Here is a 10,335-nt window from a genome sequence, read left to right on the forward strand (position 1 = left end):
TGGCCACGAGGAAAGACCACTCCCAAAAAGAGGACAAGCGTGGTGCGGCGTCATTTGCCTTGCAAGCAACTTTGGAAGGCATGATCACCCAAAATGATACAAGGGAGGAGAAGCGTCGGCAAGACAAATAAGAGCAAATGATGCCCTACATGGAGATGCAAAGGAAGAAGATCGAGATGGAGGCGGAGATGCATGGAAGCTCGTGATGGACGAGAATTGGGTCGGCCAGTTGGGTGCACCGGTCTGACACAGGCGGACGACGAGTGGGCAGCCGACCCAAACGGACAAAAAGCAAACAAAGTGTGCATTTGTTTGGGTCGGCGTGTTGGAGTTGCTCTAAAGGTAGTACCTTAGACTAGTAACATACGCATGTTACTACTTTAAGTTACTCCCCACTATGACATAAGGAAACTTGAAACCCACCTTGAATTCCCCCCAATTATACCTAGCCATCCCTCGGGCTGGGCCGAACAAAGCCCGATGAAGAAAACCTAGGCCCAAGCCCGGCCCAACCATCGGGCCTAAAATCCAGACCAAGCCCGACCGGTCAATGTAAAATCCCGCCGGGCCTCGAGCCTCGGACCTCTTCAGTAAAGCGCAAATATGACAGGCCTAGGCCCGCCTAACCTGACCTTCGGTCTCAATTTTTAGGCCCAAGCCCAGCCCGCGGGTAAGACCGGGCCGGGTCGGGCCGTCCGGGCCGGGTTGCCGATGGCCAGGTATACCCCCAATATTACCCAGGATTGGATTTATAATGGTTTTATACAAAGCTAAGGTGCAATTAATCCAGTTTTAAAGTTCAGAGGATATGGATGGGGGGCTATACTTCTTTCTTTCTAAAATGGAAAAAGAACCATGCAGTGTAGGATCGATAGGCCCAGAGTCCATTCATCATCTGCAGCCCGTGGTCTCATTCACTGTGGGCTAACCTGTAGCCTCTACTCTTTTCTCTCTAAGGACGAAAAAAAAGTCTAATCATGGCGGCTCTTTCCTGAATATTTTTCGTGACCCATTAATAATGCTGAAAATTGTCGGTACAGGCCACATTTGTTTTGATGGCAACACATAGGAAGCCAGGTTGCACGACACTTGTTTGATTTGTTTACTTTCAAATTCTTCGAATTTCTACTATTTACGTTCAGAAGTCGGAGTTTATCACGCAAATGTTTGCGGTACAAGATGCCAGATGATCATAATCGCCAAGTTTGTCAATGTCAGCACACAACGGGAATCATCTGAATAGCATCGTTGTATTTGTTTCAACAAACTACCAAAAAAAAATCACAGTTTGTGAGCATAAACATTTATTCTTGTTTGATGGAGTAACTGCTCAAACATTTGGTCGTCTTAAGCTTCTTCGGCTCAGCAATAACGCGTTAACTAACATCTTCAGTCAAATGTTATGAAAAAGATCAGTTTGTCATGCCTAAAAATTTGACATCAGACTTTTAGTGTTTCTGCAGATTTATGAGATCCCAACTGCTAAGCAAATAGAGATTTACTCACCATTATGCATCTGCTTTAGTTTTTGGGCTTTACCACCTTGGAAACATTAGTACTGTTGGTTCAATACACATCAGAATAGCAAGAATTAATGCAAAAAGGTACAAATCCGATAAGGTCACTTTTATCTTGGTCATTCTCTGGAACTTTCAAGAAACAGTTCAAGAGCAAGATGAAGATGGTATTTGTCATAGTGAAATACCGTAGAAAAAAGAGCATGACGCATATACGATGCTGAAATGTATCGGCCTAGCAACAATCCCATTGCGAACTACTATGCCTCTACTAGGCACCAAATTATGGACAAGACATGCCGTGAGCGAACAGACAAACACTTTTTTTTTATCAATCAAAATAGAAAATGAATAGCAGAGGGCATCTGGTGGTACCTTCACCTCCTACCGGCGCTAGCATCGCTACCTGACGATCTGATCGGCTCTCACCGCCGTCCGCCGCCGCCGAGGACGAGCTAGGGTTAGGGTAACGCTGAGCTCGTGAAATCCTCGGGCTTTTCTCTGCGGAAATCTGAGACAAAAATCGAGGGAGAAAAAAAACTAACCGTCCTGTGCTGGAACAAGAGGCCCAAGAGTCCACCTGCCGCGTTCGGCCCGTATAGCTCCCATTCTTAATGGGCCTGCCGTACCCATTACCCAAAGCTATACAAGGACAAAGTCGTCTTTTACCCAGCGGGATCGATCCGTGGCATGGCTCGCCGACTCTGCCGTCTCCCTCGCCTCCTCCTCCCCCTCGCCGCCGCCCCCAGGCCCCAGCCCCGCCTCCCCGCCCTAAACCCTAGCCCCGCCGCTCTCCTCCGTCCCTCATCCTCCCCGACGCCGACGCCCTCCTTCCCCGCCTTCCCCCGCCTCTTCTCCTCGTCATCCGCAGGTACGCCTCCTCCTCCCCGCCGATCCTTCGCTTCCCTGTGTCCCTGTGCCGGCGCTGACAGTTTCTTTCCCGGCTCCCGCAGGCGATTCCAGCATGGTGGTCGTCGGCTCGGCGGACTCCTTCGAGGACATCCACGCCAAGGTGCAAGGTGCGGCGCCGATCCCCTCCCTTCTCGCTCCAGCTTTTCCACCGTTTCTTCACACTGTTGTTGGCAGTACGATGCGTGCGCGAGTTTCGTTCTCACATTGTTGGTGTGGTCGCCCTTGCCTTTTGCAGTGGAGAAGCTCCCCGCCGTCTTCTACTACACGGCGGTCTGGTGCGGGCCGTGTAAGTGCCGCTTCCGCGCCATGAATTGGGATTTGGGTGTGTGACTAGAGGGGGCTACAATTCTGTTGTTTGGTGTTGCAGGTCGGGCGATGGCACCTGTGATCGAGAAGATGAGCAGGCAGTACCCCAAGATACCAGTCTACAAGGTCGACATCGACATGGTAAGCCAACAGATTTCACTCTTGCTGTAATGTTCATCTGCTAGCGAATTCCATGTTAATGTGTTCTCTGTTTGGATATGAATGGTAAATTTGCACAAGTACGACTGTATGAGTCTGTTCTAAGTTGTAACCTTATTTTATCAAAGATCATTGCATCACACTCCTGGTGTTCATCCGTCAAGTTGTGTCACGTAAACCACGACGTTTGAAATTCCGTTATGACAAGTAATTGTTGATAGACCATGCCTGTTAAAATGAAGCCTTAAGTTTTGATCTCGTAGAGTTGGATCTAAATAAATATATCTGTCAGCTTTCTTGGTGAATCAAGTTTGGGCTCACTCAGAGCCACATTTTCTTATTCACTTGGTTCTCTTCTTGGGAGTTTGAGAATGAAGTTAGCACCGTCACTTGTCCAGGATCATTGTAAAAGTTGCTTCATAACTAGTCCCACCATTAGTTGGATATTCTGTATGCTTGATCTTTTCAAAAATCTAGCAGCAGGCTTTTGCTGGTGCTAAGTCCTGATTGTTTGGTATGTGTGCCCTTGTTCTTTCTGTAAAACTCCTTAATTAATATGATGAGGCAAAGCTTTTGCCTTCGTTTAATTTTTTTTATCTATGTGGTGTCACTTGGGCGAAAGTTGTGATGTGGTCATAAGGCCAGTATAACACCCATTGGGAGGATTTATGCAGAATTACTCTGTTAGGTTGGTGGAATTGCACTACGACCATTAAAAAAAATTGCTCCTAGACCATACATGCTAAAGGGAAGCCTCAAGTTGTACTCTGTTAGGTTGGTAGTAGGTTGGTTCAGCATAGCTATATTTGCCAGCTTTCTAGCATTACGAAGGTTGAAGCTTGGGATAACTCAGAGCCACAGTATTTTTTCTCTCTCAGTTAGCCTTCTTTTAGAACTTTGAGAATACATGAAATTGCTTTGTAACTGGTCTGCTCTTAGTTAAGCAAATTCGTCTAGACGAGTTACCTTCGGCAACATATTCCAGACACGCATGATCTATGCAGTATCACTTGCCTGAGAGTGATGATGCGGTACCAGGCATGTACCCAGTATAGACCAATGCAATTTAGTAATCCTATTTAAAAATTACTGTTCATGGTTTCCTTGTATGGGCATACTCATTTGTTTATAGTAAGCAGATTGAGTTGAGAGTTAGTGCATACCTGCATAGTGCTCTCCATAGAAAAGATTCAAAATCAAGTACTGTTTGTTGAGGTGCTGTTCAGTTCAGTGGTTTTACTCTATTGTGAATCTGTGATTGCGTGTAAAAGGGACAAATGTTGCAGTGGTTACTTCAGTTTGTTAACTGGATGTCTTATTGGGAATAAACACCACGACAGTTGTCAGCACATGCCAGGCGGAATGCATTTGACCATGCAAGGTGGAATGTATTTCAAATACATTAAAAGTCATTGCTGTTGTGGCTATATTTAATGTTCTCAACAGTATGCCTGCTCCCGTTATTGATACACGATTTCTTTTCCTCTTGTGCTGCAGGAGGGACTTGGGACCAGACTTAGTAACCTGAAAATATTCTCTGTCGTAAGTTGCATACCTGAAATTGTACTTCATGAGATTTTTGTTCTTATTTTAATATGATATAAATTATAGTACTATTCTGTTTCATGGTAATGATGCGTTACATATGTTTTTGTGACTGGAGGAGTCTGAGAATATGCATTGATTCAACCTTACTTTGTTAAATGCATACGTGCATGTTCGTTGAGTTCACTTGAACTGAGAGCCAGATTATAGAAATATCCTTCTACCAGCATGTTTGTGTCTTTGTGTTCATACCAACCTTCATCCTAACTCGCAATCCAAATATTTGACTCTTGCTGAACCTGGCACAGCCAACTTTCCACTTCTATCACAAAGGCGAGAAGAGCAGCGAAGTGGTTGGTGCTGACGTGAAGAAGCTTGAAGCTGCCATGGAAAGTCTTCACAAGTAAGATCTTTCTTCTCGTCCTTTTTTTTTCTTTTTCTTCTCACACAAACAGTACAGTGCTGTTTGAATGATCTCATCTGCGGTGGAGCAAACGAAAATAAACAAGCCTGGCCATGATAGTTTGAATCTTGTACTCAACTACAAACGTAATTATGCTACGGGCCTATATTAAACATGTCTCCAGCACTTGGCCATTTACTTTGTATTGCGATGCTTGTGACATTAATACTTTATATCGCAGTTCTCTTGACATTATACAGTGTACTTGCACAGGCAACAGTGAAGTTGACTTGGAGTGGGGGACAGTTCTTTTGCATGAAGAGTTGGAGAGGCTGTAATGCTTGTGATTTGCGTGTTTGACATGGAAACTTCCGCCTTACGATCTTGTTTCGATATCTGGATACACACTGGCCGCAAAACATCGATATCTGGATTTATGCCACGCTTGAGCACAGCTTTTGTGCAATTTCTGCACGTCTATTTAGGAGCATCTGTGATTATGAATCTGTCTATATTGTGGCGCTGCTCTCCGTCTCTGATGGTTGGGGCCTGAATTGCGTGTGGTCTCGGCCTTCGGCACAAACTATGATCTTGAACTGTCATGTTCTTCTCTCCTTCGTCTTCCTTACAAGTAGTTTATGCTGATATCATTTACTAGAATATAAATGAAAATAAAACATGATTAGCGACGATGAGTTGAGCCCTGCAACGAAACAGCTCTTACGATAACACAACAGTGGAAGATTCAAGTCAAGACGTCGTAATACTTGTGATCAGAATCTGCATTGACGTGGAAGGTCAAGTTTTTCTTGTTTTTTTTTTTTGAAACGAAGACAAAAGATTTGCCTCATCGATTAAGTAAGAAGAAGAGAATTGCCCAGTTAACTAACGAAAAACCAGATAAAAACTGATACAATAGACCATATGCGGACTACTCGCTAAGAAAGAAACTTCATGACCACACTGTCAACCCGACAAACATACATAAGACGAAACAACCATGATTGGTGGCTACGAAAGAAATATCGACGCAGCTTTTGCAAATCTTTCTAACTGGCAGCGCCAGGCGCCACTGCCTCTGTCCGATGGTTCGGCTGGATTCGCATGACAGCCTGGGTTTCGGTCTTGACTGTATGAATAATTGTTCGAACGGCGCTTGCTGGCCTATCGTTAAGCGTTTTCCTTTTTAGAAACACGATACAAACGCAGATGAATACATACACAAATGGTGTTCGGAGGCAGCATTGCCTGCCTCTGAGGTGGGGTCCACGTAGCTCCCTCGAAGCTTGGCCAAAAACGCACCACTGTATCAGTGGCGAAGCAAACCGGAACAATCTGTGGGATCGTTGGTCATTTTTTAGATAATTTTCTTCGTAATCTACAGTAACATCACGGTATTTGTAGGCTATTTTTTCTAAAAGCTGTGGGGTAAACTGACCCGTTGATTACATGTAGATTCGTCACTGCCTGTATGGTATTTGAGTACATCCGTTGGACTGGTTCCACAAAGATGAAAGGAATGTCATGTAGGGACAAATTTTTGTTTAAATCAGAATAGAAGCGTTGGACGGTCAAAGCACCTTTAGAGACCCGGGAGGCACCACGTGACACATGTGGTAAGCAATCCAATCAATCCCCTCCCCCTCCTATTTAAATGCGCATGCAAGCCATCCACATCATCAAACGCATTGCAATCAATTCACTTTCCACCACATGCATGCCCACCCCATCACCAAAGAAGATCCAAACCATCCACATCATTTAGTTTGAAATTTAATTTTTTCAACAATATAAATAATTAAATGCATAAGACAATATAACATGCATCCACCCTCCATTTACCTCTAGGTTGAACATGGTGCGGTATTATCATCATGCATTCTAATTTTTTTTAACAAGTTCACCTGCTAAAAAATTCGGCAGTAACACGCGGGGCGTTACATAGTTTAGGAAACACGCGAGCATCCGTCCGTGGCAAGTTCAGGGGCTTGAACCTGAGCGGGTTGGTTTCGCAACGAGAAATCTAACCATACTATTGGCTTCTTTTAGCGGCGAAGCGGTGACAGCGCGCTCACGGACGACGAAACCTATAGCATTGCCAAATAAACCCGGTCTCGCTCTGCCCCCGTTCGTTACCGGCCTGTCGTGTCTGCCGACGCGCACGAGACCAGGCCAGGAGAGGGGTCCGGCCCGGCCGGGTCTGGCACTGCCACCACACATGCTCCCCACTGTGAGCCTGTGACGCCGCTGCGCCGGGCACGCTCCCGCCCGCTGGAGGCTGCTCCCCGAGGAGAGGGCTGGCAACGGCCCGCCTGCGTGTCTCCCGTCCAAGTGACAGTAGCACACAGCGGCATCGGCATCGGCATCGGCATCGATCGAGGCCGTGGTGGGGGGCGTCGGCGCCAGGCGCGGCACGTGAGGGAGCCAGCCAGTGGATGTACATGTACGCAGTACGTCCGGTTCGTTACTGTGCGATGAAGACGGTGACGCAACGGGATCGCCGGCCGGCCGGCCGGCTGGCCCCGTTGCAACCTGCGGCCGCACGGCCTCGGCTCGGAACCAATGATGCACGCACGTACTCCTACATCTGTGCTGCATTTACGTGCGCTGCCGCTGCCGCTGTTGCCTTGGCGGGCAGGACCACCCGCCGCACCCACGACGACGACTCTTGCACTCTTCCGGCGACCGGCGGCCAGGCGGCCGGGCCCGCCGTCCTACGGACGATAAGGAGGGAGCGAGGGAGCGAGCGGGACGGCGGTGGAAGGAAGCGCCGCGCTGCTCGGCGGCTGTCGCCACGCGGGGTGGCTGCACTGTTGCTTGCCTTATCTGCTCGCCATCTCTAGGCTAGCTAGCTGCTGCCCTCGACTGGCGTCGATCGACCGCCCCTGCAATCACATTCTCCGGTCCGGTCTCTCGCTAATGGCGAGTCGCCGTCATGCCTTCTCCTTTTCTTTAACTAGAAAAAAAAAAGGTGTCAGCCATGCCTCGGCCCCTGAGTGCCTAAGCGCCCCTGCCCACCCACGGCCCTAAACGTGTTAGAATAAATTCAAGGCATACCGTTGATCATTCAAAGACCAAGCAATCACACGAGCACGACACCGAGATTTGTTAACGAGATTCATCGATATGGCTACATCTCCGGAGCTTGACTATGGGCGCTCCTCCCCATGACACCGCTACAATACCGCACCCGGTCGTCCTGGACACCGGCACATGCCGCCGGCTTCCCCTGCGTTCCGGTGCTATTATGTTGGCATAGGTTATATCGTGTGTCTACCCCCGCTATATATGAGAGGCCTAGGATACAAGTGTCCTATTTGGACATGGCTACATATCCTATCTAAACACAATACAACTACAAGTCCAACTGTAACCTACCTCGTACACTATATTCGACACAATTCTAACAAACTCCACCTTGACGAATATTCTCCACCACCTTGAATTCGTCAATACGTCAAACTTCCATGTACATTGGACTTGAGCTTATTCCATGAGTACCACTGCTACTCCAAAGACTCCACGTGACTCCACCTGCAACTTGTAGTCCCTTCTTTTCTTGACCACAGTCAACATTCGAGCGAAATTAAGTTCCACATTACTCTAGTTTGCGCTCCCAACTTCCAGAGTATCAGTCCAACGCCATCACACACCGATCACTGACCTGCGTGAAAGTGAACAACTCACATATTGGGTGTCACACATAAGAATTACCTGAACTCAACATCACCGCTCCTTTCTTGACCGTCTGTCTGAAACTTAAAGGAATTTCACCGTTGCTTGTAGTCACCCCGAGTCAAATTCACAGTTGTCTCACCACATGTATGACCACCAGAGCCCTGGCCCGTCTCCATGCCTCATGCATACCGCATGCCTCGCCGCTATTACCGCGTCGAGCCTCTGCTGTCCCGGTCGAGCCTCAAGGGTCGCGAACCCACACCACTCAACCCCCACTGCAGAGTATCACCGATCGTCACCGACCGGTGGCGAGTTTCACGCTTCCATCAGACCACTGGGCTCCAGTCCGAACTGCATGTCACTCGCTTTTCCCCCTTGCTGAATAGGCTTCGATTCCCCGGATCCTTACATCGTAGCCCCTCAATCCAGCTTCACCTTCAACATGACTTCATGGTAGATGATCAGTCCACCCACACGCCCCGTCGACTTCAAGCTCACATGTGCATCGTCTTGAATCAACTCCGCGCCATAGTCTTGTTGAAGCCACACAAGCCCTCGGGCCTGTGCCACGTGTTTCCACGCTCCAGAAGTCGGTCACCATCAACATCACGCTCCTATGTCGTTGTCGCCGATCCCGCACTGTCTTCGAACTTATCCAACTGCAGACACATTCCAGACTCCTCAAGCCGTCACCGTGGCCATCGCCATCCAAACACAAATGTGTACCAACAAAGAAAACCAAAGCACAATCCTTCATAGCCTTCCCGTGTGAACACCAAAGGAGATTAACAAAGCAACCCAAGGCTCCTAATTCACCACACGTATGTAGCTTTTGAACGAACTTCTCTATTCCTTTCTTGATAAGCATCATGATCGAACTCCGAGTCCTTGTGCCAATCTTTTTTTTGTCACAAACAAATCTGAGGTGCTCCACCACATATACGGACGCCTCCCGATCAGCAGCACTTCTCCATAGGATTTAGCACAAGCAGCCCAACGTGGGCCTCGCCAACCCCAGCGCACTGCGCAATAGGCCTCCAGCACACAAATAGCTTGACTAGGCCGCACCAGGCCATCACGCCAAGGATCTGCCAGTGCCATGGCCGACCACGTTGCTTTGATTGCCCATCCGATTTGACCTGCTGATTACGTGATACGTTGCACCATCACCGAGAACACCGCCTGCTGGATCACGTCGCTGCTGCTGCAATTCGCGTGCCCTGCTTGACGCTCGCCCGATCGACCCACCTGATCGATCGCCGCACGTCTTGCCAGCTACCGTACGTGCTGCTGTAAGTCCGGCTAAGAACTCTGCCGATTGCTCCTTCAATCCTGCCGAGAACCACACCGCAACCGGCTGCATCTTGAACTTCATACTTTTTCTAGATCAACAATCCACAGCCTCCGAACAGCCTAGCTCTGATACCACTTGTTAGAATAAATTCGAGGCATACTGTTGATCATCCGAGGACCAAGCAATCACACGAGCATGACACCGAGATTCGTTAACGAGGTTCACCGATATGGCTACATCCCCGGGGCCTGACTATGAGCGCTCCTCCCCATGACACCGCTACAATACCGCACCCGGTCGCCCTGGACACCGGCACATGCCGTCGGCTTCCCCTGCGTTCCGGTGCTATTATGTTGGCATAGATTACATCGTGTGTCTACCCCCGCTATATATGAGAGGCCTAGGATATAAGTGTCCTACTTGGACATGGCTACATAACCTATCTAAACACAATACAACTACAAGTCCAACTGTAACCTATCTCGTACACTATATTGGACACAATTCTAACAAAACGTGTT

The 10,335-nt window shown here is 48.2% G+C and overlaps 1 protein-coding gene across 2 annotated transcripts; it reads left to right on the forward strand.

Annotated features, from left to right (window-relative positions):
* The first annotated feature begins 2,176 nt into the window (after nucleotides 1-2,176).
* Nucleotides 2,177-5,348, forward strand: LOC125523339 (thioredoxin O, mitochondrial). Of its 2 annotated transcripts, XM_048688388.1 has the most exons (7): nucleotides 2,177-2,388; nucleotides 2,471-2,536; nucleotides 2,665-2,715; nucleotides 2,797-2,876; nucleotides 4,392-4,436; nucleotides 4,748-4,842; nucleotides 5,116-5,348. In XM_048688388.1, the coding sequence occupies exons 1-7, from the start codon at nucleotides 2,208-2,210 to the stop codon at nucleotides 5,123-5,125; spliced, it is 528 nt and encodes a 175-aa protein (XP_048544345.1). In that variant the 5' UTR covers nucleotides 2,177-2,207; the 3' UTR covers nucleotides 5,126-5,348. The 2 variants fall into 2 exon arrangements, with proteins under 2 accessions (XP_048544345.1, XP_048544346.1); XM_048688389.1 differs by lacking the exon at nucleotides 5,116-5,348 and having other exon boundaries at nucleotides 4,748-4,846.
* The last annotated feature ends 4,987 nt before the right edge of the window (nucleotides 5,349-10,335 follow it).

Source organism: Triticum urartu, chromosome 7, assembly GCF_003073215.2.
Source record: "Triticum urartu cultivar G1812 chromosome 7, Tu2.1, whole genome shotgun sequence".
Taxonomy (NCBI): domain Eukaryota; kingdom Viridiplantae; phylum Streptophyta; class Magnoliopsida; order Poales; family Poaceae; genus Triticum; species Triticum urartu.

Bases quoted from the DNA above. Each gene is read 5' to 3' on its own strand.
- LOC125523339 (XM_048688388.1), top strand. From the start codon at position 2,208: ATGGCTCGCCGACTCTGCCGTCTCCCTCGCCTCCTCCTCCCCCTCGCC. The intron at 2,716-2,796 runs GTAAGTGCCGCT...TTGGTGTTGCAG, and splicing joins GGCGGTCTGGTGCGGGCCGT to GTCGGGCGATGGCACCTGTG. The intron at 2,877-4,391 runs GTAAGCCAACAG...CTTGTGCTGCAG, and splicing joins ACAAGGTCGACATCGACATG to GAGGGACTTGGGACCAGACT.